A 27,491-nucleotide genomic window follows, 5' to 3' on the forward strand; every position below is an offset into this window, starting at 1 on the left:
TTAGAATTCTTCTTTGAAACGATTCTGCTGATATTCACGGCCCTTAAACAACACATTCACTGGTTCTGTTTGGATGATGTCTGGAAGGAAAATCCTCTGAAGCCGCATGCGGAATCAGATCTCATAAATAATCAGTGTGCATTATATTCATATCAGACCGGACCTGCTGTCAGGATAAATGATCAATCAATCAAGTGTTATTTGTTTAGCACCTTTCATACAGATTGCAACAGGTTAAATGACAAGCTAACAATCAGACAAATATACAATACAAAAAAAGATATCAACACTTTGTTTGTACTTTCAATGTCAGTGTAGGATCACTTATTGCCACAGTGCACAAAATTGTGTGGTCGGTTCTCCAGGTTTGCCGACTATCAAGAACTTGCTGGAGTTAGATTCAGATTTATTTTTCTTTTGTTTTATGTTGTTCTCCATAACATTTAAAGTTGTCCTTTTAATTTTTAAATAATGAAATAAAAATAATCCATTAATTAATAATCCAACTGTACCAGAAATGGATTTTGATGGACATTTCAATCTCTAATAGAGCAAATTGAAAAGTGAAAAACTCAAAATACATGAAAGGTGTTTAAAGACTTTGGAGAGATCTTTGTGTTTGTAATGTATAAATGAATTAATGAAATCTCTATTTTGAACGGTTTAAAAAAAGTATATATAAAATGAATAACAAAACAATTCAACATAACACAGACTAGACCTGATCGAAAAGGGATAGGAGCCTAGGCTTATCAAGTCCTATCCCCAGTCTTTACAATAGACATATTCACAATCCAATAAGATAAACTAAACAGACATGTAGCCTCTATCGTGTTTATGGACCAATCTTGGTGCTGAAATGGATATAGGAGGTAACTTATATAAGCTTTACAACTTGTATTTTTAATCAAGGAGTGCCTCCCTATTATTTGGCATGTATTTTCATTGGACAGCGTGAGACAGAATCTGAGAGCTGGTGCCTCATGTCAATAGCAATACACTTGGAAACCCTGTGTTCTCTCTTTGAGCCTCAGAACCTATAATTATTATTTCTGGTTTATCCTCATTGAGCTGTAAAATGTTTTGTGACATCCAGGTACTAAAGTTTACATCTAAAAAGAGCAACAGTTGATCATGTGTCATCAGACTCAGCCACTTGAAGCTGTGCATCATCCACATAGAATGATGTCCCGTGTCTCCTGATAACACCACCAAGATGAAAAAATAGTGGCCCTAAGATTGATCTTTCGGAACTCCACAACTTGATAAGATCAGCGAACTGTAACACTGAAGTACAACGAAAATGCTAACAGGGGTCTTTTGAAAGTATTCAATGATCCAGCTGAAGAAAAGATTAGATGGATCAAATTATACAGAAATGTTAGTAATGCAGTGACAGTAAAAAAAACAAGTTCCAGTTGTGACTCCTAGCTTTTTTTGAATCTTTCCTTAGGGACCCATGTAATGGAGGGATCAGGCAGGATGGTGGTGTCAGCCGTTGGCCTCAACTCTCAAACCGGCATCATCTTTACTCTGCTGGGCGCCGGCGAGCACGACGAAGTGAAGAAGGTCAAGAAAAGTAAGACATGAGACAAAGCCTGTCCTAGAAAAAAAAGTTTCAAAGATCATACGAGGACACTAAGTGTGTGAAGTGTTTGGAGGAAAGAAAGACAACTATCATCGTGTCAGCTTCTGAATATTTCTACTCTACTGTTTGAACAGTGCAGATTGGAAATATTTGCACGTTTTCATCAGCTGGTGTTGATTTGAAGTTTCTCCTGTCGCACTAGCCGACTCTGTCAGCAGGTCGAGTTCATCCAGTCTGAGCTGATAACAGCAGAGCTGTTTGAAGGGTCTAACTATACTTTTTTTTAACTTTTTTTTTTAACATTAGTGAGCTTCAATCTGATCACAAAAGCATCTTCAGTGAATAAATGAGACCACAGATGAGTTCACTTGTAGTGATCATATCTGATGAACAACAACTACACACAACTGACATGAGGTTTATGTATCTGACCAAATGGGATGTTTACAACAGCCAGTTTTTCTTCTAATTTGACTGTTCACTTAACCCCTCCCCTAAACAGCGACAGTCATAGCTCAGCAACCATTACAAGGCCTGTCAGAGTTAGTAGTAAAATAAATCCTCTGCTTCCAAAGAGTTTGTAGGTCGGCGTCGTTCGTGGCCAACATTAGCTGCTAACGCCAGCATGCCTGGCTGGCTAACTAGCTTAATGTTGTAATCAAGGCTGCACCTAAAAGAAGTATATCTGATAATATGATTTTCTTGTTAATCTGTAGGCCTATTATAACACATGGGGACAAATAGCTCTTTCCTTGCTGGGACCTGTTAGTTATCACAATTAATAAGTTATGTGACCATTAAATGTACATCTAGGAGTCTTTTACAGGGTTCTTATTTTTAAGAAATCAGTTTACATAAAAAAGTTAACTGGAGACTGAGTGAAATGAGAGTATTCAAGTAACTCAGGGGAGTTAACCTTAGTTAGCTTGGTAGCTAGAGCTGTAAAAATCTTTTTTTTTTATTTCAGTCACTGGATAAAAATGAGAGGCTGATTTTGTTTACTTCTGTCTGAAATAAAGGACATTGTTTAAAAAAATGACTAATAATTCCAATAGTTAGTATGCCATTGTAAACTGAAAAACTGCTGGATGGGAAGCTTGACAGACAACAAAAGTAATAATTTCCGTTGCACACTTCAAATGAATGCATCATTATAAAGAATTTAGTCAGTGGACACTTTGAAATGTGTTTCCAAACAGACCTTTAAAAGGACGAAATAATCCACCAAAATACAAAAACTCTGTTTGGTTGGTCACCTGAATAAACACTGCGTCGTGGTCTCATTTATTCATGGTAGTTTATGGCCACTATACTGAGCTATTGATTTGACAGTGATGTAAGTTGGTTAAAAATGCGAAATGTACCTTTCTCTGTTTACATACAGTGCTTTTTTGAAGAGGAACCCTTCAAAAAGTCCAGATGGTCTTCGTACTATCACAGAGCAGTTTGATGTAAACCAACAGGCTTCTGCAGTCGGTCTCTATTGCTTTTGATTTGCTTGTGATCATGCTAACCCCCTTTTACTCATGTCTTTTCTTTTTTTTTGTCTGATCATTTGTTTTATTGGCTAAAGTTTGAGTTTGTCAGGCATTCATTGTGAACTGGCTGAATGTACCAGCTCAGCGGAGAGAGACGCTCAGGTTTACATTTCGGTCTCCAGTCACTGATTTCAAAAAGAAAATTAGTAATGAATTCCTAATGAGGAGAACCACAAGACAAGTTTTCAGATTCAACTTAAATTAAACTGAAAATAAGCAGAGAGCATTTACAATGTATTAGCATGTCTCACACATGTCTGTACTTTGACATAATACTTTGCTTTGCCCCTACCTTTAACCTTAATCTATAATCTGATTCTAACTATAATCCTTAAACCTAACCTGAAAACCCTCAAATGGCCCTTTTGAAGCTGTGAGGACTGAACCAAATGCACTCACTTTCCTAAATTTTTCTCCCTTTTAACATTGTCCACACTAAGTCTGAAACTTAAATCAGTCCTCACAAAGATAGAAGTATAAGAATTTACACACACACACACACACACACACACACACACACACACACACACACAAGCACTGTTGTGTGTCTCCTGAGTTCTGGTAATAGCAGACACACAGCAGACTTTACTGTCACACATGGCTGCATGATCAATCCACTGAACACACAAGTACACATTACAACACACACAAACACATTCATGCATTCATGTAAAAGTCACACCCATTGTGGTTATCTTACAGCGTCTCAAGTATGTGCAAACACCGAGACACACACACACTCTAAAAACACACTTGCAGCAGTTCAGTCTTTGTCATCAATCACGCACCACGAGCTGAATAACAAAGAGGTGTGTGTGTGTGTGTGTGTGTGTGTGTGTGTGTGTGTGTGTGTGTGTGTGTGTGTGTGTGTGTGTGTGTGTGTGTGTGTGTGTGTGTGTGTGTGTGTGTGTGTGTGTGTGTGTGTGTGTGTGTGTGGGCTTCGACCTTGCCAAATGTCCTTTCACAATATAAAAATAGAGAGCTCCACATCAGGGCAACAGGAAGTTCATGTCCCTGACGATGAAAATACACCTGACCTGTCACATATCTGATCAATACATGCCAGCTGACAGGGATCAATAACAAATGTTAGGATCCACATGTATTATGCTAACTAATTAAATTAGAGAGAGATGGGGAACGACATGCAGCCATTGCTGCCTCTGCCAAAACGGTGATTCATGGTCAGCACCTTAAAGAAATAGTTCACCCAAAAACAATATAAATTATACTGTATATAGAAGTCACTTCCCTAGGCTCTCTATGGTCTCAGAAAAGGTTTTCTATGGAATGGCATTAAGGAGAGCCGAGCACCCAAAAAATGAAAGCATATCACTGCAAGCAGTCCTCAACGGAGGCAAACAGACAAATTATTTAGTAATAGGCAAACATAGTTGTGTATGGATTTACATGAGCCCACAAAACATTTGAATAATTCTGCACAGGTTCTTTACAGAACGTATTTTTTTTTATTTTTTTATTATAATTAGTATAGTCTTTTGGGTGAATTATTCCTTTAAGCTTTGTGCCACCAGGGTAACTCAGAAGAATGTTAACCCTTCAGACTGACTGTCTACTCAAACGTCCAACCAGTGGCTGTTGGGAACGTCATTATTGTTGCAGGTATTGGGTTATAAACCAAAGTATTGGACAAACCGTCCAAGTCATCCTCTGGGCGTTATGCATGTCTGTAGAAAATTTCATGGCAATCTATCCGATAGTTGTTGAGATATATCAGTCTAAACCAAAGTAGTGTGACAAACATTTCCATCCCTAGAGCCACAGCAATAGTGGGGCGAGATACAGGTTTTTCAGAAAACTTGTTCAATCAAAACAAACTTGATTTAGAAGTATGCCAAAATGGTTTGGTTGATCCATTAAATTCAAGATAATGTTAGATTACATTTAGTTGTCATTTCACAGATTCAGCACCAGTACAAGGAAATGCAGTTTAGCATCTAACCATAAGGTAGTAAACAGTATTAAGTGCATATAAAAGAGCAATGAAGATGAATGAGAGACAGTAATGATGAATGTAGCTACAAGTACAACATGAACAGAACCAATATACCACATAAAAAATAGGCTAGCATGTATACAACTGATATACTTGTACAAAGAGCATTGTGGTAAATCAAACCAAAAATGTATATTTTGTTTATACATTTGGTTGTTTAACATTCAATTGAATTTCAGAATTTTCTTCAAACTATACATTTTTATTTCTTTTGATTACTGAGATATTGATAAATGAATTGGCTCTTCTGTCAAACACTGTCGGTTCTCCACAGCAGGAAGTGGCGTGTCTCTCTCCTCTGATTGGTCCATTCCTGCCCAAAACACACACACAACACACACACACGTGGGTTTCTATCAGTTTGAACTTTGTGTTCTCCCTCAGTTTGGTTTGATTTGATCTTATTTTTCTTTTGAGCCATCTTCTCAGCATTCCGCCCTCTCTCTCTGTCCGAACAGGTAAAAAACAAGGACCCCCCGAAAATCGCAACAAAGGTAACCCCTCCATTCATCCATCTGTCCCTCTCTGTCCCTCCATCATCCCTGTTACTCACCCCCTCCTCACCCTCCACTCAGCGGCAAGAGGGGAGTGTCCAGTCCATTTCTCTCTCTCTCTCTCTCTCTCTCTCTCTCTCTCTCTCTCTCTGCTGTATAAAGGGGGATGCTCTTTCGCCTTGCTTTACCTGTAAAAGGGTGCAACTCTCAACCTCTTAAGTCTTTGATAGCCAATCACAGCTTGATCACAGTTGCTCAAATTTTTTGGTTTTGTTATCATCATTTCTCTCCAAAATATAAATGATGTGCTTGCAAAATCTCAAATGTTTCCTCGCGCTCTGAGAATTGAGCCACAAATATAACTCCACCATTGAGGGTCACTTTCACATACTAGTCTGTACCTCTAAGGGGTGCTTAATGGGTGACACAGTGTTAAATCAAGCGCTCCCTCGGTGCTTCCCTCGATATTAAATATTTAAGGGATTTGATGTGTGTTTGTGTTGATGACGTCATTGCTCCAACCTCCAAACTCGACCAGCCAAACGTCCTCAATGTCCCGTGTGATCCAACACATGTCCAACTTCCTCTGCAAGCTGTCTCCACACACACACACACACACACACACACACACACACACAGCTCTCCTCCTCCTGACCTCCCAGGGTTTGAGCATCTGCTGTGGACAGAATGCTTCTTGATGCGCGCACACACACAGAAACACGCACACACGCACACACGCGCATACACACACTCGTTGCTCTTGGACACTCATCACACTTTTGCACACAGAAATAATTTGCAGAGCTAAGGTCATGGATGACCTCCACTAAAAATGCATCAAAAACAACATCTGCAAAAAAAAAATAGTAGAAGAGGTATTCATATCCTTTCCTTAAGTAAAATACCACACTGTAAAAATACTCCACTACACATAAAAGTCTAACTTTTCTGAAGTAAAAGTACTCATTGTGCAGTAAAATGTTCCTGGCAGTGTTTTACTAATATAAACAATGCTTCTGCATTAATATTATTAATGTGTATGTTGCATTTTACTGCTGTGGATGTTTAAGGTTGTGCTCATTTTAACTCCTGTAATATACTGTTGGGTAGTTTAATCTACAGCAATGCATCATATTCTGTAAGATCATCATATGTTTGTAGCGTCGCTGTCCTGTGAGAACCACGGATCTCTAAAAGTCAACTTTTCGTGGTGTCAGAAAAACAGCCCTGTTTTCAGCTTTGTGACGTGTAAGATTTGGTCATCGCTGCCCCCAAATTGCTTTATACGGCGACCTGCTCTGCTGCAAGTTTCCTTTTACCAAAATGTCCCCCAAGAGTAAAAGGAACTTTACACTCTTAAGCTATTACTTCACAACTTCTTACACAGTCTATTGAAAATCAAAAGTCACTAGAGTGATTGTCTCACAACTGGGACGTACGACTTACTGTAAATGTCGAATCACTAAGCAATGCGTCAGCTTTATTACGTTACGTCAGTCTCATTAATGGCATACGCTCAGTGGCCACCTAATTAGCTTTAATCCAATCTAATACAACTGCTCTGCAATAAACTCTACTCTTACGGTACCTATTGATAGGATGGATATTTCAGCATTCAGGTTTTCAAATGTATTTCATATCTTGTATGTAGTGTACTACACAGAAGGTTAGTTGAAGGTAACACTGTCCTACACAGGAATAGATTGGAATGTGTGAATCTATTAGAAGTGTCTTCCACATAACGATTAGTGTTCTGCCTGTCGTAAAGGTGTTAATTAAATCATATAATTTTATATATATATATATAAAAATATGGAAAATGAGAGTATTGGGGTTGCAACTACAGATTATTTTCATTCGTAATTAATCTGCCCATCACACTTTTCGAAAAGCCCAATTTGACACCTCAGAATTGCTTGTTTGTTCAACAACTTACAACCCAAAAGATGTTCTGTTTGCTCTCACACACAACAAAAGCAACCACTCTTTACAAATGAGAAGCTGGAACTAGGCAATGCTTGCCTAAAATATAAGTCATCAAAATAGTTGCCAGTTCATTTTCTGTCAATGGGCTGGTTGATTAATTGACGTTGTTTAAGATCTAGGGGAAATTATGCCTTTTGAGCTGCTGAAAAGCTTTTAAAGTCAAACATCTCTTCAGGAAGTAACTCAACAGCGATAGAAAAAAACCAGCAAAGAAAAAGCAACTGGAAAATAGAGTGAATTTAAAAAAACAAAAAAACAAAACAGTATTAGTGTTAAAAAGTGTCAAAAACAACGAGAGCAGGAGAGTGGTGAAATGACTTGTCGAACTGAAGTGTTTGTATCAACACCAAATGAATGTAGGGCAGATCTGCAAACAGGGCAGCTTCTTAAAATGAATTCCATCAGTACAACCGAATCGTGTCATTTCACCACTGCTGACACTTTTAACACCAACACTGTTTTCATCCACTCAGTCACCTCTTCTTTCCCTTTTCTTTTCAACAACTGTTAAATTAGCATCAATGAAGTGCCGTGATGTTTTTTTTTTTTTTTTTGGCTGAAGCGAGGCTGTCAGTGTGTGTGGGAGTTGCACCCTTGCAGCATTAGTGGGCTGTGGGCTGTCGTCTGTTCTGTTTGTGTATCCTCGGTTTCTTTTCGCCTTTTGATTCCTCCCATTTCTCTCACTGTTGCCTCCTTGCAGGGTGTTGCTCAGGACTCCATGTTGTCTTGTACCGTAATCACTGTTTGACTCTCTCCCTCTTCTCTGTTATTTTTTTCTGTCTTGCTGAAGTCTCCTGCAGCCTCCACAGCTCTGCAGCCTCCTCTACCTCCTCCTGTCTATCTCTGTCGTGGTTCTGCATCGCTGTCGTTCTTTTTTTTCTTTTTTTCTCGGGTGATCCTTTGAGTTTGTCTTCTGTTTGTTGACTTGCTTTCTTTCTTTGATTGTCAGACAACCCCTCCCCTCTGCCCGCCGTGCGCTCTCCCATGGTTCAGTGCTGCGCCTGTTTCCAGTTCTGTGGTTGGTCAGTGGGTCTCAGTCCTGTTCATGTGAAGCTGTGTCAGTTAGTTCTATGTTGTGGCTTGTCTTCAGAGTGGACCATGTGCATAAAGCTCCACGGCTTCCTGGTTTGACACCGACTCATCGCAGCATTCAGAGTGTCTAAATGTGAAACTCCGAATGAGGCAGTGACGATGACAGCGAAGGAATATTTGGGGTATAAAAGTGTCAAATAAACTCAAAAACATAATTATACGCATTAACGATATAATCCCTGCTTTTGCGTTGGCACCCCAACCTCATGGTTTGTACAAAACCTACAAAACATGAACAGTGAGCTGGGAGGAAATGTTGGAGACATTGAGCCCCATGCAAAAACAATTTTGTCTTCTTATCCTTAGTCGCTCTCTTGCCCTCAGGTTTTTATTGTACGTGTTCAAACGATTAAACATACGTTCTTGGTTTTGACTTGTTGGATACCACCTGTTCCTGAGGAGGTGTGCGTTTGTAAGATTTGGTCATCGCTGCCCCCAAATTGCTTTATAAGGCGACCTGCTCTGCTGCAAGTTTCCTTTTACCAAAATGTCCCGCAAGAGTAAAAGGAACTTTACACTGCTGAGCTATTACTTCACAACTTGTTACACAGTCTATTGAAAATCAAAAGTCACTAGAGTGATTGTCACCTCACAACTGGGACGTACGACTTACTGTAAATGTCGAGTCACTAAGCAATGCGTCAGCTTTATTACGTTACGTCAGTCTCATTAATGGCATACGCTCAGTGGCCACCTAATTAGCTTTAATGCAATCTAATACAACTGTTCTGCAATAAACTCTACTCTTACGGTACCTATTGATAGGATGGATATTTCAGCATTCAGGTTTTCAAATGTATTTCATATCTTGTATGTAGTGTACTACACAGAAGGTTAGTTGAAGGTAACACTGTCCTACACAGGAATAGATTGGAATGTGTGAATCTATTAGAAGTATCTTCCATAAAACGATTAGTGTTCTGCCTGTCGTAAAGGTGTTAATTAAATCATATGTTTTAGCATTGAGGTCATAATTAGTGGTGGTGTTGTAATTGATTGCAATATATAAGGATGTGTTTCTAATATTCTGCTAACCCAGTGTATGTAAATGAGCACAACAACATTTAAAATTACAAAATCAGAGTACATTGGCCACAACGCCTTACCACATTGATAGAAGAATAACAGCATATTCAGTTACCGGGAAAACACATCTACACATAAAATATATCATGTTAATGCCATAAAACATCCGCCTCAGAGCTTTACCCCGGTAAGCCTCACAGCGTTCCCACCTTCACACTCACAATACAACACAATAAGCTTCTTCCACATCTATCGGTCTGTCTGTCTGTCTGTGCGTCATACAACAGGCTTGAATCATTGGATGCAACAAGTTCTCTTTAATCACTTTAGAACAACCTGTTTCTTTCTATCGATCTGTCGATTTGTGGACACATGAATCAAATCACAACACGTTTCCTTGTCTGTTTCTGTTTGTAAGAGTCGTTTTTGCATGAGGTCCAATCAGTCAGTTAGTTTTAATATATTTCAATTTGCTGAAAACTCAAAAAAAAAGGGCACAAAAGAGGACTATATTGGTTTCCCAAACAGTCCAGATTCTAATTATTTGCTTTTGGCTGCTTCCAGTGACTTTCTCCAGCAGACAACCGTTAAAAAAAATAAAGAATTATATATATCTGATCTTAACACTCAATGACCCAACATGCTTCGTCAATAAAAACGGGACAATAGGAAGATAATCTCCAATCTCCAGCTAACCTGAACGTCTTTTTTAGTCATTTAGAAACTTCTTAGCGGTCATCCAGGAATCTAAAGCTGCTTTATGTCCATGATCTGTTGGTATTGTTAGTTCCAGAAGTGATGTTGACATTGTTACCAGCAGTGGCTCTCCACCGGGGTTTAATATTGGACAGTACAGGTAGCTGATGGATCAGAACATTTCCAGGATTGGCTGTTAATAAACCATCTCACTTTCAGTCAGTGTTGTCAGCTCAGTTGTTCGTGAGGACAAACGGCACATCACAACTCGGCGTGTCAGATCAGAGTAGCTCTGTTCAGTTTACGTACATCACCAGCTCACATTCCTTTGCTATGGAAATATGACGAGCGGCAGTGGATGGAGGGAGTGCAGCCCAATTCAGTGTAAGCTCTGCAGCAGAGATCAAACACATCAAAGAGCTCCACGTTACAGTACTACAGTCCAAACAGCATCCCAGCTGATGAAGTGAATTGCAAATACACAGTTTGTTTATGCAAATGAGGAGCAAAGCCGCCGAGCAGGACGAGAAACCAGACACCATACCAGACTTTATAACTCAGCCTCGTTCATAACTCTGAGCTCTGATGTGAAACAAAGTGTGTGTGTGTGTGTGTGCGCGCGCGTGTGTGTGTGCGCGCGCGCGTGTGTGTGAGATTGACAGCCCCTGATTAAATCCTCTGTTGTATCTGCTGTTCTCTGTTCTGTCTGCTGCTCTTCATTATGATCTGCTGCTCCCAACTCGTCTCTCTGAAAGCTACCTGGACCTTTTTCATGAGTGTTCTGTGATCATAAAATGGATGAGATGCTACTCTCAGCATTCAGCCAAAAGGGTCACCATGTTAATAAAGATGTTAAAAGTTTTCTGATCTCTGAGAAGTACTCGTCCAGTCGTTTTCAGCTTTCCCTTCCGACTGAGCCGTAACGTTTTCTCTGCTTCTCTACCCTTCATCCCCCAAACCACTCCTGAACCCCGCTCCCTCCTCCCTTTTTTTGTTTTCCAATTTATTATTATTTATTGATTTAATTCATTCACCTTTTGTTAACCCGTCCTGCCTTCCTTCCGTTCCTCCCTCCCTCATCCTCTGTTCCCAATCCTGGCCACGTTGAAAACTTTCCTCTCTTCCATCTCCATTCTTAAAAATACAACCATCCATCTTTCATCCCTCTGTCCCATATCCTCCCTGCTCATCCTCCTTTATCTTCACCTCTGCTTCATCACAAACCTATTTCCTGACCTCTCCTAAACCTGCTCCTCCTCCTCATCTCCCTTTACTCTCAACCCCGATCCCGCTTTTCTCCTACTCCTTTTACCTCCCAACCTCCACTTTACCCCACCTCTCCCTCCCAGCCAAAACCCAGGACGGCATCGCGCTGGAGATCCAGCCGCTGAAGAGCGAGGAGGCCACCGAGTCGGAGGAAAAGGAGGAGGCCAAACCGGTGAAGAAGGTTAACGTGACCAAGAAGGAGAAGTCGGTGCTGCAGGGAAAACTTACCAAACTGGCTGTACAGATCGGGAAGGCTGGTGAGACACACACACACACACACACACACACACTGATGTTTAGCAGTGCCTTAGCATGCTTAAAGTGGCTATATGTAACTTTCAGTTTGTGTTGATTCTAACAGCCCCTTTGGACAAAAGCGGTAGTGTTTTTTTTTACCACACTTTTGAACCCAGCCTGTTTCTGTACGGTACCCATCTTCTTCTCTGACTCTGGAGAAGACAAAGAACAAGTGGATTTCCAGAAGACTGTTCCTTTAATAGCACACAAAGTGTTCAGGCAGTGAAGGGACTGGGAGGAAGAGGGTCAGAATGCACTCAGTTTTATTGGAAGGATGTTTTATCAGGAACATGATTCATCCCGGAATTGAAGGTATTTTCTGTGTCATTTCAATTGACCTTAATACACTGCGGGGCTTTTAGAACGGCCTGAGGGCTTCAGTTATAAACCACCAAAATACAATTTGGACCAAAACACTTTGACAGGAAGTGACTGACAGGCGTGGTGAAGCAGAAAAAACACAAGCAGTGGATTTCTCTGTTTCACCTGGTCTCACCCGTTTCTGATTTTCCACTCAGGTGTTGTCTGACACACGGGCAAATATTACGAATATTACAGGCAAATAACTTTTTAAATGTTATTATTTGCAGACCCTTCCTCTTAATACCTTTTTGTTTTGCATCCAAAAAAATCAACTTCATCGCCTTGCTCAAACAAAAAGCAATAATACTTTTTTTTGGCTATGGTTTAACCAGAATCACCACCTGTGATTTCAGTGTGTTTTACAAGCCTGATATATTCAAATGTTGCATTCATCAAACAATCAAGTAATTAAAGAATGAACGCATTCACGAACATGAAAGTCTGCAACTTTTTTCAAACTTTTCAACATTTATTTTTGCTTATTTTGCCTTTATTTGACAATTGATAGTAGAGACAGACAGAGAACATGGAGAGAGAGAGAGAGAGAGAGCAAAGGGGATGACATGCAGCAAAGGTTTAAATCAAACCAGTTGGGATTACATGGTATATGTCCGCAAACTTTTTTAATACCCAAAATACATTTTTACTGGCTTTGTGTTATGAGAGTTATTGGACAACGGATTATCCCATGCGGTGTTTTGAAAGTGTTACCACAACCAAAGCTACTATGACTAAAACCCAATTTTGGGATATATAATTTATATTTCACACTTTGGAAACAAGTGGCCTCTACATATAAAACGGACTCGTCGTGGTTAGGACGTGCGCTTGTGTCTAAACTCTGCCCGTTCTAACCAGGTCTGATCATGTCGGCTCTGACTGTCGTCATCCTCATCCTCTACTTTGTGATCGACACCTTCGTGGTCGAGGGTCGGACCTGGTTGGCCGAGTGCACCCCCATCTACATCCAGTACTTTGTCAAGTTCTTCATCATCGGCGTGACTGTGCTGGTGGTGGCCGTTCCCGAGGGGCTGCCGCTCGCCGTCACCATCTCTCTAGCCTATTCCGTCAAGGTAAACAGGATTATGGAGAAATGTAAGATGATTGCATTTTGAACTCCTCACAACTCCACACATTTCATAACAACACTTATTTCATCCACTTTAAGGCCAAGTCATGTAGTTTTCCAAACTGTGTTTAAACGCAGACCTAAGCCTCTAATCTCGTTCTCTATTTTTTTAGAAAATGATGAAGGACAACAACCTGGTGCGTCATCTGGACGCGTGTGAGACCATGGGCAACGCGACGGCCATCTGCTCGGACAAGACGGGCACGCTGACCATGAACCGCATGACGGTGGTGCAGGCGTACGTCGGCGACACGCACTACAGAACGGTCCCTGAACCTGACGCCATCAAACCAGAGACCCTGGAAGTTATGGTCAACAGCATTTCTATCAACTCGGCGTACACCACCAAGATCCTGGTGAGAGCTTCACCGTCACAGCTGCATCCAACCACAACACTAGGACAAACATGAACCTAGACCTGATCTAAACCTTATCTTTAAACCCAGTCTAAAAACGCCCTTGAACAGGTAAGGACTGGTCACACGTTTTTCCAAAAATGTCCACTAGTATAAAAGCAGGTCCTCAGTCACAGGACACTATAATTTCCCTGGATGAATAATTTATTCTAATCCTTAGGCCAGATCCAGGCCACAAGAATATTACATAAGTTTTTGGATTTTGTTCGCTTTAAGATTTTTTTGTCTTTTATTTTTACCATTTATTTTGTACTTAAGCTGCACTTAAATTTGCAACTTGTCAACATAAACATGTTAGCTACAATCAACAGAGCTGTGATTTGGTGCAGCGCACCTGACATCACAATGTTCTTTTTTCTAAAGAAAACCGAAGAAGTTTACTTGAAGAAAGCTTGACTAGTTGCTATGTTGCAGGTTTAGTAAACAGTCAAAATATGTAAAATAGCTGTAGCTGATATAATCTGCTGCCGAAGAGCAACAGCATGAAAAGGAACCCAAAGAGCTCCAAAGCTCGGCAAATTTGGTTATTTTAGTTCATTGAAACAACTGTCAGAACTTCGGGTTAGCTTCTGTTCTCTTCTGACTTAATACTTGTGCTTGTGCAAGTGAACTAACATTCATTAAAATCAAACAACAACTCTACATGCAGAAGTAGTCTTGGTGCTCCTTGTTGCCCGCGATGACACAAAACCAATTTTAAACTCTTAATATCATATCACATCCAAACCTTTTGTCCCTCCTCAGTCTCCGGAAAAAGAAGGTGGCCTTCCCCGCCACGTGGGCAACAAGACAGAGTGTGCTCTGCTGGGCCTGGTGCTGGAGCTGAAGAGGGACTACCAGCCGATCAGAGATGAGATCCCCGAAGAGAAACTCTACAAGGTTTACACCTTCAACTCCTCCCGCAAGTCCATGAGCACGGTGCTGAAGAACGCTGATGGAGGTTTCCGCATGTACAGCAAAGGAGCGTCAGAGATAGTCCTGAGAAAGTAAGAAAAGAGATCAAATAACCTGAGGTTGGATGGATGGGTGGGTGGAAAGGGTGGATGGATGGGTGGATGGATAGTATGTTTAGATGGATGGATGGAGGGATTGGTTGGTTGGATGGATGGATGGATGGATGGATGGATGGATGGATGGATGGGTGGACGGACGGATGGATGGATTGACGGGGCGGATGGATGGGTGGGTGGGTGGATTGATGGATGGGAGGGGTGAGTGAGAAGGGTGGAAAGGGTGGATGGATGGATGGATGGATGCCTGGGTGGGTGGGTGGGTGGGTGGATGGATGGATGGATGGATAGTTTGTTTAGACGGATGGATGGATGGATGGATAGATTGGTTGGACGGCCGGATGGATGGTTCAGTGGGTAGGTGGATGGATGGATAGTTTGTTTAGACGGATGGATGGATGGATGGATGGATGCCTGGGTGGGTGGGTGGGTGGATGGATGGATGGATAGTTTGTTTAGAACGGCCTGAGGGCTTCAGTTATAAACCACCAAAATACAATTTGGACCAAAACACTTTGACAGGAAGTGACTGACAGGCGTGGTCTCTCTCTCTCTCTCTCTCTCTCTCTCTCTCTCTCTCTCTCTCTCTCTCTCCTTCCCCAGATGCTCCTATATCTTGGACGCCCAGGGTCAGCCTCGCATCTTCAAGCCGAAGGACCGTGACGAGATGGTGCGTAAGGTGATTGAGCCGATGGCGTGCGACGGGCTGAGGACCATCTGCGTGGCTTACAGGGACTTTCCCGCCGAGGCCGGAGAGCCAAACTGGGACAACGAGAACGACATCTTGAATGACCTCACCTGCATCGTGGTGGTCGGCATCGAGGACCCCGTCAGACCTGAGGTACTGTGCCAATTAAACTCAGCCCAGACACAGATATCCACCTGATAACACTTTCTGTAATTAACACCTGATGCTAGGTTATGTTCAGGTCGTTCACTGTTAACAGGGTGATCGTTCAACAACGTTTATTTTTGGAATGTCATGATTCATTATATATGGTTCAAACTTCAAACCCTAGACTGTGGATGTAGTCTCCTGGACGTCACTGATTCAAGAGCCAAGTTAAAGCTCAAAGTGGGCGGATCCCGGTGGCTCCGTCCACCGTCTTGGCAGTACCTGCCGTCGCCAAATCCAAAAATGGGCTAAGAGGTGAAACGTGGTTGGAGCAAAGTATGGCTCAATGAAGCCTACAGTCTATGCTCGCCTCCTGAGGCGGCAGCCCACCTGTCACTCAAAGTGATAGTATACATTTTTAGAGTTGTAAAAAAGGTTTTAAGCCTTAAGTGGCCACTCGATGAACTGCAGTTTTTGGCACTTCCTTGTTGGCTTTATTTTTAGCAGCGTAGGCTGCCGCTTGGTTCAAACTTAGAAGAGTGTCGAGCAGCCAGATGCTAGATTTAAGAAAAACTGGATGTCCAAATAGGGTACTTTTATTGGTAAAACTGATGATCAAAACTGATCTGTCATTCAGTCCGGTGCCGTTGTCTGTTTCAAGAGCCAATAGAGATGTCAGTTATAAACTATAGAAATAAAATGATCCATAATCCATTTTATTTTAATGTTGCAAACAGCTGGTAGAAAAAGTTTTAGACGGAGCCTTAACGAGTGCCCGTAAGCACGGTAACGTTACATGGTGGAGAGAGATGGGGAGTGACTGAAGAGAAGGAGCGCCCAGCGGCGTTAGAACAAAGCCGTGACTCAGAGAAATAAAACGTGTTTTCGCCGATTCCTCACTAGAAATGTAACTAGCTAGCATCTCAATATCACTAACATTATCCACATTCATACTTGTCATATATCCAGCTACAAAAAGCCTGGAAGTCAGGAAGTAGAACAAAAGTACAACAAGGTGTTGTCATGGAGATGATACACCGTCTAAAAATGCAAACAGGAGAGTGTGTGATTACGTTACAGAAAAACGTAACGATGGGATGCCCATTACCAGAGCAGTCATTCAGCTGAAGGCCTTGGAAATATTTACTGTTAATTTAAATGGGACACTTTCATCTAAAAAGATATTGAAAATATTGTTTTATTTTAAAAAAAAATTTAAAAACAACAGCCCACCTTGTTTTATTCAACGTGTTTATTAGAATTACCGGTATTTCAAATTAAATGAAAACAAGGTAGGCTGTTGTTTTTAACAAAACAATATTTGGCTTTAAGTATTTTTACAAAAATGAGTCTTGAAAAAGTGGGGGTCGTGGAGCTCTGCTTCTCTGAAAGAGCTCCACAAAAGCCTCATTTGAGAAATTGAGGTAGAGCTCGAAAATATCATAACTTTTGGTGCCGCTGGTTCCTTTCTGTATACATTTATATTTTCCTGAATATTTAGGTTCCTTAAATAAATGATAGACTACTAGTAAAGCACTTGTCAACGTGTGTGTTTATCTGGCATAACAATTTCTGATAACTTGTGTCTTACCAACACCGTGTGATTGTGTTTAGAGAAGCTTGGAAGTTTGGGTTGGAAAAGTTATATTGCTATGTTTTCAGTAAGCCATTTGAGGCTGTGGACATGCTCATAATTGCCATGGGATACAGGCTTGGTCTTGTCTGTTAAATAAAGTAATGCAAACCATCGCCCGTCCACTGTGCGTTGGCATTTTGTTTCTGGATGGAGAGCGTTTAAAAAGGAAAAAAACCTGTTACACCGGTGAATAATTTTTCTGTTTCTTTGTTGTCTTTGTTGCATCATTTTACACATTCATGTTTGTGCGTGCATGTGCACAGTACCCTCCCACCCCTGAAAAATAGGGCTCTCCCAAAAGCCACAGTGTAATTCAAAGGATTTTTAAGGTTGGTACTTAATAATCAGTGTTTGTAGTCGGCAGGTGTATTCACTGGTACAAAATGGGTTTGGCTTGGTTTTAAATGTCCTGCATTCTTTGTGGGCATGAAGCAGGGGCACTGCAATTCAGTTTGTTCCTGAAAGAACAGAAGAGAACAGAGAGAACATGGAGCTCAGGAGTGTAACTGAACTGATCCGACAGGCTGCTCATAATTATATTAAAGTGTTGGTGCTAGAAGAAAAAAAATGTGGAGGTGTAAACATTCAATAGTCCATGACAGAGTTGAGATAAACGAGCAGTTTTTTTCCAAACCGAACCACTAAGGTGAGTCGTGGTCAGGTGTGCAGATGCTCTGCAGTGTTAAATGAAGCCTGGAATGAAGCTCAGAAAGCATCCGTGTCGGAACGGAAATAAGTGGAGAGCAGTCGGAGTCGGTCCACAGCTCAGCGTTTATCTTTGCACAACATGTGATCTGAAGGACACGCAACTCATTACATTTTTCCACTTTAAGGCATAAAATTCATATTCACATTCTAAGAAGAAAAGAAATACATGTCACGGCTGCATACATGTTGTTAAGAAACATGTATGTAGCTATGACCTGACAGTGTGTAGTCTGCACAAATATACTAGTAACTGTAGAAGGGACTACTTCCACTATCAGACCACTTGCAATTAATGGTCATGGATCATTATCATTATATTTAGGATGCACCATTGTTCAATTTTCAGCGATGGCACACGGCAACTGTAAAGCAGCCCCGATCAGCCTGGACTGCTTCTTTTGTCCATACGGTGCACTCGGTGTGTCCCAGGTCTGTCAAATGAACCGTCCTGAAGTCCCACCCCCCTTAGTTACTGTTGCCACGCCTGGCAGCTTTCCATTCTAGCGCATTTTTTGTAAAACAGTTGGTCCTCGATTTTTGACAGTAGTAAACAAAAGCAGTTTCTCCTTTTTAGCCAGTGGTCATCTAAGTAACTTTTGTTCTGTGAGTTACTAAGTCGCCAGCTGACAATTTTTAAAACAAGAACCTTGTGGGGTCTTCAATGTGCAATGTAGTTCGCTAATGATAGAATACCTTTTGGCTGTGGAACACACCGTTTCATCCAACACTTTTGCTCGTTTTTTTGCTTTTGGTAACATGATGAAAAAAAGAGTATCTCTGTGTGTTGTCCTTTTAAGTGTCTTTGACTGAACTCGAGTATGTTTCCAGTAGGGCTGGGTACCGAATTCAATACTTTTTAGGCACAGACCAAATGGCCTCTAAAGTATCGAGTGTCGAAAAATGCCTCGTCATTTATACCCAATTTCAGTACCTAAGGAGTAAATCTCATCAGCATCAGTGAGCCAGTCAACATGCAGCATGCTTCTACCAACATCTAATAATGCTGGTGTTTGGCCGTCAGCGTTACACATCCCTGAGGCAGGCAGGGAAAACTCTACGTTAGTCACAGAGTCGGGGCTCACGTAGTAGGAGCTGAAAAATACATTAAAAGATATGTGTCGTAATTTCTTTTTGTTTTATAAAACTGGTATCGATAAAAGTATAGTTTAGGAACCGGTATCAAAGTCATGGTAGTGGTATCGCTACCGGTATCGGAAAATTTTCAACGATATAACCAGCCCTAGTTTCCTGATTCTTTAACCTTATCACTTTCTGGAAAATGTTGATCATAATGACAGCCCAACCCCTCCACTCCTTCACTCAGGTCAAGGCTCCCTGTGTGTGAATCAAAGATATGACGTCTGTTGGTATTTGTAAGCAAACTCAGAACTCCTGTTGGTCTCCGTCCAACCGGTTGAGCCACCCATCGAGCAAAGTAAGTAGCCAACAGCTTTCTGATTGTCCTCTGACCATTATGTCACCATGGACTCCTCACAGATGCCCGTCTCCGTGTCTCTTTTTATTCACCGTATATTATCTGAGATGAATGAGGTCTCAGTTAGGATGTGACGAAGAACAGCGACTGTACAGTGTAGAATGTGCTGCTGTTGCACGGTGAGTCTGGTCCCACATGTTGGCGCCTGAAGGTGTGATTCTGGATCCTTTTTATCACACCATACTTGAGAAAAATAAACCCAACTAAAAGACTCGCCATCAGACAGTCTCACTTGGTTTAAAGATGAGTGAGCTTTCCTTTTAAATTGCCTTTTTAAAGCGATGTACAGATCAGAAAGAGAAGCTGGCGGGTTTGTCTGACCTGTGTTCATCTTCCAGGCTTCATGACGTTTCTTTCTGTCTCACACCCTTCCAGGTACCTGAGGCTATTACCAAGTGCCAGCGTGCAGGCATCACTGTACGTATGGTTACCGGAGACAACATCAACACCGCCCGCGCCATCGCAACCAAGTGTGGCATCCTGCTGCCCGGCGAGGACTTCCTATGTATGGAGGGCAAAGAGTTCAACCAGCAGATCAGAAACGACCAGGGAGAGGTGAGACCAGTGCAGACATGAAGTTTACCGCAGCCAACGAGGATGTGTTTACATTTTTACCTGAAGCTGCATGAAGTTTTGTCCACAAGGTGACTCCACAGATTTCACAGCAACTAAGCCTTGAATTTCTTGTTACTTATCAGTCAATGTATACACGATACGATATATCTGCAATAAGCTAATATCGGCTGATGCATCGGTCTAGCTTTCGTTTAGCTGCTGCAGAAGATTTCAGTTTCTCACTCTCGCTCCAGTGCCAGTATTCTCTGGCGTTTTTAATCCTGGTTTGATTGGTAGCTCAGGGCTGGACCATTAATCAAGTAATCAAATAATCAAATTCACAACCTCTAACCGACGCAAGTTTCCCATGTCGGTTAATTCGTTTTTTTTTTAATCCTGCCCTACTTCAGTTGTTGAGCATACTTACATTACAAACCTTGTCAATGAACTATCAGGGCAAAAAACTAATAAATAAATTGTAATAATTAATTAATTGTAATCGAGGGAGAATGTTCAATGAATTGTGATTTCGATTTGAGGTCACATCGTCCAGCCCTTTGGTAGCTGGTTGCTGAGTCTTTAAATGAAGCACAGACTACCTTGCCTCTACTATTAATGAATTATTGTTTTGTGTCCAAAAGTAAAAATATTCTTCATAGTACAAGTGAAGTGGAGGGTTATCTTTAAATTAGTCTATATCCACGAAGTTCCACTTCCGGGATTGCTCCGGTGCCGTAGGAAATTCCGCCGGATGCATGTCTTTTCACCGATGATCGTTACCTTCCTCTTTCTTTGTGTTGTTGGAAACTCGGGTGGATTTCTGAGGACTATGGTTAACTGCTCCTCAGATCTCTGCAGGGTAAATCCAGACAGCTAGCTAGACTATCTGTCCAATCTGAGTTTTCTGTTGCACGACTAAAGCAACTTTTGAACGTACACACGTTCCACCAAAACAAGTTCCTACCCGAGGTTATTTTGCAGCGGCTCCATGTGGAGCTTAGCGGCGCCCATGACAATTGTGATTGGTTTAAAGACATGCCAATAAACCAGAGCATGTTTTTTTCTCATCACGGAATGCTGTGTGGACTAGCCAGACCCTCCTTCGCAGCACTGTGGAGGAAGGTCTGGCAAAGCGAGACTATCTTTACATTGATGAAGGTTTTATGCTTTCATTACTCCAGCAGGGATTGTAATTTCACAGTATTTGGTACATAGTGTTGTTGTGTAAAAAGAATATGGTGAAACTATTTTGCTTTCTCTAAATTCCTAGGTGGAACAAGAGCGTCTGGACAAAGTTTGGCCCAAACTGCGCGTTCTGGCTCGTTCCTCGCCAACAGACAAACACACTCTGGTCAAAGGTGGGTTCAGTATTTGACCATGTATTGTACATTGTTTAGGATGTTTTACTGCTGCTTACATGTTTATTTAACTTTGTGTACCAGGTGAGATAGGTGTAGTTCTAAGCCAAGTCTATTATTGGTTGAACTCTAATTGAAGTAATCATGGCATGTTTGTGTTTTTAAATACATTTGTTCTTCTTTCTGTAATGTTCATTCAGTCACTTAGGGTTGCCAGGTCTGTGTGACAAAACCAGCCCAACTGCCAATCAAAACTAGCCCAATGGCCAACAAAACCAAACCCAGACCAGAACTCAAAATATTCCCCTCCCAAAACATAACCCTATTATACTATACCTTATTCTGCTCTTAAAGTTCTACAGCATTACTATAATTGCCAAATGTATGGTAATATCTGAAAAGTAACACCCTGAATGTGTACTGTAGTGTAAATAGTGTACCAGCATGGGGCAGTTTGCCTTTAAAGTTAATCCACCTAGGTCCTAAATTGTCCTTATGTAATTAGATACAGTATATTATCATAAATAAATCGCTGTGAACATGTAGACCAATTCACTGATTCACAAACTAACAAGTTTTGTTGTAAACTGTGTGCTAGTCCATTTGCTGCTTTTGTGGCAGGTGATGGGCTGGGGGCATGTTGTGTGTGTGTGTGTGTGTGTGTGTGTGTGTGTGTGTGTGTGTGTGTGTGTGTGTGTGTGTGTGTGTGTGTGTGTGTGTGTGTGTGTGTGTGTGTGTGTGTGTGTGTGTGTGTGTGTGTGTGTGTGTGTGTGTGTGTGTGTGTGTGTGTGTGTGTGTGTGTGTGTGTGTGTGTGTGTGTGTGTGTGTGTGTGTGTGTGTGGTCTACCCAATCAGCAGACAAAACATTCAACCCGCCGCAACACTTTAAAAGTAGCCTAATTCCGCGGGAAAACCGCGAACCTGGCAACCCTGCACTACACTGACATGGAGTATTGTTTTTGTTGTTGATCAGGTATCATCGACAGCACGGTGGGCGAAACCCGACAGGTGGTGGCGGTGACAGGAGACGGTACCAACGACGGCCCCGCCCTCAAGAAAGCTGATGTTGGCTTTGCCATGGTAACAATAACATTAAAAATAAGTTTAATGTCATGGATTCGGCTGTGAAATGGAAAAATATATCAATAAATATTGAGCTGCCACTGGGGCCACTGTGCCACTCTACTGTCACATTACCGCGCTTATTCTCCAAAGACCAACACTCACACACAGAGGGACAACACAGGGACTGATTGTGTCTTTTATACTTCTGATTTATGTCTGTCTAATATACAGACAATAATATCAGTCTTACATCCTGGTCACATAAATCTGTTACATGTTATAAATCATATATAAATACATAAAGCTAACAAACGCTGGTCCCTGATCTCAGTCCTTTAAATATTTGTATTTAAAGAGTTTTATCTTATTTAGTAAAATATGCATACACTTTAATATATCAATACTAACAATTTTACAAGCCATGCTGCTGTGTTTTAGACTTTTGGATGTATTTCAGAAATCTATTGTTTTTTCATTCATTGCTGTGCAATAAGATTTGTATTCTACTCATACAAATTGTTCATAAGCAGCACTCACCTGTCAAATTATGCCCAGCATACAGTAGTGTTGAAAATAATAATATGACATGTCTCTAAGACATGTAGTGACTGCAATTAACCTTGTAAATAAAGGGTGTGAGGGCTCTGCTGGTTCAAAGGCTTAAATGCAGTCATGAACTAGCAGCAGCCCTGAGAAATACTGCTGAAATGGAGACAATTGAGAGAACAGACACTGATTGAAACCTGAAGCAGTTCTGCTCACTGCCACAGTGTTTCTCATCAATGAATGTTTCAGCTGATCACAAAATACTCGGTGTCTTTTCTCCCAGCTGACATCGGAGCACAAAGAGTTACACAAATGCACAAATGATCAGCTGATGTTGTAGCCCATACTGCTAAATTGAACATCAGCTGCCTCCTCTGAGCGTTGTTGTGACCTTTTGTTTACTGAGAAAAGCGTCTCCTGCAGGCCGTTGAGCAGCTGCTGTGCTGTCAAACATTAACTGTCCCTAAACACACTACAGAGGCAGCCTGGGGATTGAAACCAGTCACCTTTCAGTCCTAATGTGTCCCATTTGGAACATTTTCACTTTACACCCAGTTGTCCCAGTTTAATTATCACCTGTTCAGCTGGAAAACAGCGATCCACCTCTGTCTCTGCAGTGAGAGTCCTGACTGCAGAGAGACACTCGTCAACTCACATCACAGCTTCTGTATGGTCACTGTTAACACGCCACCAGTTCTCCTGTTTTCATTTTACCACTGCGTAGGTTGACTGGTTTCAAAATATATATCATTTTATAAATAATTTTTTTTAAAGGCTCAGTAATTCCCTTAAACAGCTGGTCACTGTATTTTTTTTCCCCTCAAACATCTTTTTATTGAGCAATTATATTTCACATGCATTACATTTTTGCATTCAAAGCTCTTTTTCATAAGGTCACTGTCATTTTTAACAAAACAGGAAGAAATAGTGCATTTATTGGGGACTCTTTTCAGCGATGGATTAATCCACATTTGGCGCTCTAGCGAGTAATTGTGGCCGCAGGACAGTGTATGAATAAATAATAAATAAACAGTGTGGCACACTGATGGGTTTTCAATAGTTTTTGGACAACAATGGAGCTCTATGGAACAGAGGAAGAAGCTGCTATCTGGTCATTCAATCTGAAATCATAAACCAGGATCTCATCGTCCCCCCTCTGCTTCTTCTTATCAGGGAATTGCCGGCACAGACGTGGCAAAGGAAGCGTCTGACATCATCCTGACTGACGACAACTTCACCAGCATCGTCAAGGCCGTCATGTGGGGAAGGAACGTCTACGACAGCATCTCCAAGTTCCTGCAGTTCCAGCTGACCGTCAATGTGGTGGCCGTGATCGTGGCGTTCACCGGCGCCTGCATCACACAGGTAGGCCGCAGGCTGCACACTGATGATTACTGCTCATGGTGTCATCACGGTTGCTCAGACAGGTCTGAGCTAACCTAAGAATCTGCTGATAAAGCTGACATTACCCAGCCGGTTTAAACCAGTCCATCCCCTCATTTGTTGGTGGTTATAACTGACGGTTCAGTCTCTGTTACAGCTGGTATCTTTGGTGTTTTTATGGAAGTCCCAGGCTGCCAATATCATCATGAAATCATTCGATCAAATTACAATTTTATTGTCCATTTGTGTGCACATAATGTATGACAATATTCAAATTTTTTTAATCCAATTTTTGATTTAATTTTCACATCATTTTCCATAACAAACTCTGATTGGTGTGATCCAGCCATGGATATAACATCCTGTGTGGAAAAAAGGACATTTCCACTGTCCCTTTTTCATTAAAACTGAACTCAAATAATGACAGAAATAAAATTGAAAAGTCAAGTTTACGGTTTCAATTTCAAGTTTAGGGTTCACATCATCTACCAGTTTAAAAAAAAAGAAAAGATACAAAAGGTCCATGTCACACATTTCATTATCATAATGTCAGTGTTTAGCCTTGGACTACACTGACAATAATTTGTCTGTGGGTTTTTTCATTACATTTTTCATCTTGTAAAGAATCATTTTTTACATTATTTTAGGTTTCATATTTTGTCATAAATCCTCTACATAAATGGAAAATTAAATTTCAGTTTCATTTTAGTATTGGCACCTCTGGACCTCTGTGTTTTATATCCATCTTAGTGGTATGACTCTGTGGATGGAAATGTTGATAGGTCCATTACTGCAATACTATTTGATGGATTGTCCTGATATTTGGTTCAGACATTAATGTCCCGCTCAGGTTGAAAATAAAATTTTTGGTTATTACCTGCTCCATCATTGGGTCAAAATACCAATTTGTCCAACACCTTTCTTTGTGACCAAAACTAAACTAACCAAAACTAATGACATTGCCATTAGGCTTAGCTCTACTTTGTGTTTACTGCTAATTAGCCCCCGTGACCCTAAATACGATAAGCGGACAAGACGATGGATGGATGGATGGATGGTTGGATGGTTGGTTGGTTGGATGTTAGCATTGACATTTTGAGCATGTTAGCATTTAGCTCAAAGCACTGCTGTGCTTATGTCCGGACTCAAAGAACCGCTAGCACGTCTGTCGACTCTCGGTCTTGTCAACTAATTGATGGTTGAAAAAAAAACCTTCGGACACAAGAAATACGATGTACTTCTTTGACAACTGGAAATCTTTATTTTCTACATTATTTGACCCTACTGCCTAAACTGTATGTTTTAAACTTAAGGATGAGTTGTGGGCTTAGTTTGACTTCCTACAAGATATAAAAGTTAACTTTTCCTCCACAGACTTCAAGCTGTAATATCACCAGGATTAAATGTTCCATGTCCCTGCCATCAGTCAGCTGAACCCACCTGATTCTGGATGCACACGTTTGAATGAAAGCTTGAGAACAAATGAGAGTTGTGTAACGTGTGTTGCTGCGCTGCATTCTGTTGGGAATCAGTATTTCTACCTTCTCTGTGGATTTTTGATGTTTAAACATGAACTGTAGCTCATGTCCTGATAGTTACATTGAATGTTGAGGCTCACTGTTGTGTTTTCTGCATCTGCTCTTCTGCAATTTTCTTTTTGATCAAATTCCCACAGAAACATGAACGAGAGAGTGTCTGTCTGAGCGCTGTGAGGAGAGGAGGCAGCCGTGTCACATTTTCTTTGTTTCATAATGTGTCTCTAATCAGGAAACTGAACTCCTGGCACAATAAAAAAAAAAAAAAGTAACTAGCGGCTGTGTATTAAATGAAAGGCTCACAGCTGGCAGGACAGATAACTAACTGGGCTACAGAGTCGAGAGCACAAAGTAGGCTAAGATACAGCCTGAAACCATGGCAACACGTCGCCATCCTAATCCTGCAATATAACGGGAACTCAGCGGGTCTGTGGTCTCTGTGCTGTGTTTTCACTGATCATCCGTCGCTTGGTCTCTGTTAGGCCACTGACATGTTTGCTCAGATCATTAAAAGATGGTGAACTGATTTATGTCTTTATTGTATGTACAGAGGAAGGTCTCTGGAGCGTAGGGTCCAATAAAATGTGTGTAAATGCTTTTTCCTGCTTTTATATGCACTTAAATCAGACTAGCAGTCAACACTATATCATTAGTTATTATAATGGTAGTATGTATATAAAAATATACATAACTAATGTAAATCGCTGTATTTTTAAAGCACAAAACCTACTCAAAGGAAAACTATCAATTTTACACATCAAAGTATGTTTACAGGTGTTGTGGAGGACTACTGTGCGTGTAAAATAAGTTGTATAAAGCTGTTTTGGCTCCAGAGGGAGCTGCAAAGTCTTATAACTTGCCTCAAGTGATGTCACTTCAGAATCAGAATACTTTATTGATCCCCGCTGGGAAATTGTTCAGTTACAGTTGCTCACAGTCAAATTTAAGAGTAAAGTAACATAGCTAGTGCAAAAATAAGAAAAGAAAGTCAAGTAAAAGTTAAGTAAAATAAGACTAAAAAAGATTATGTTGTTATACAATGTACAGTATACACTAGTAGTAGAGAACAGTATTCCACTGAGTAATTATTGCACATAATTGTGAGCGTCGGTTGGGGCTGAAGACTACAAGTTTAACAAATGGAGAGAAAAAAAGTTAGTAAGAAGTGAGCTTACCATCACCATTAGCTGATTCAGCATCTTTTTAGTAGAATATTTCCTGTAAATAGTAATATTTAGAGAGTTTATAGTTTTATATTCTGTCCTGAAAAACATGCAGGAGAGATGGAGGTTCGTACTTCAGTCCTGAGTACTGTCTGGAAGTCGAACACGACATTGATTAAGTCAGACAACATGCATTTAAAAGGAAGAGCTGGGGTGGATGTGGTTTGCAAGCGCCAACAAAGATGCAGCAAGGTAGGCTGGGAAAAGCAGTTTAAATAGAGCGCACTATTTGGA

At 41.0% G+C, this 27,491-nt stretch overlaps 1 protein-coding gene across 1 annotated transcript in view; it reads left to right on the forward strand.

The window, feature by feature from the left end:
* Positions 1-27,491, forward strand: part of LOC114554863 (plasma membrane calcium-transporting ATPase 1) — a 101,508-nt gene that overhangs the window by 59,963 nt on the left and 14,054 nt on the right. Inside the window, exons 6-16 of the mRNA XM_028576932.1 lie at positions 1,454-1,579; positions 5,602-5,637; positions 11,787-11,960; positions 13,222-13,436; positions 13,606-13,848; positions 14,653-14,894; positions 15,522-15,759; positions 19,968-20,147; positions 21,418-21,505; positions 22,479-22,585; positions 24,290-24,481. Of these exons, the coding sequence (XP_028432733.1) occupies positions 1,454-1,579; positions 5,602-5,637; positions 11,787-11,960; positions 13,222-13,436; positions 13,606-13,848; positions 14,653-14,894; positions 15,522-15,759; positions 19,968-20,147; positions 21,418-21,505; positions 22,479-22,585; positions 24,290-24,481 (1,841 nt within the window). The remainder of the gene's footprint in view (positions 1-1,453; positions 1,580-5,601; positions 5,638-11,786; positions 11,961-13,221; positions 13,437-13,605; positions 13,849-14,652; positions 14,895-15,521; positions 15,760-19,967; positions 20,148-21,417; positions 21,506-22,478; positions 22,586-24,289; positions 24,482-27,491) is intronic.

The sequence above is a fragment of the Perca flavescens genome, chromosome 4, assembly GCF_004354835.1.
Source record: "Perca flavescens isolate YP-PL-M2 chromosome 4, PFLA_1.0, whole genome shotgun sequence".
Taxonomy (NCBI): Eukaryota; Metazoa; Chordata; class Actinopteri; order Perciformes; family Percidae; genus Perca; species Perca flavescens.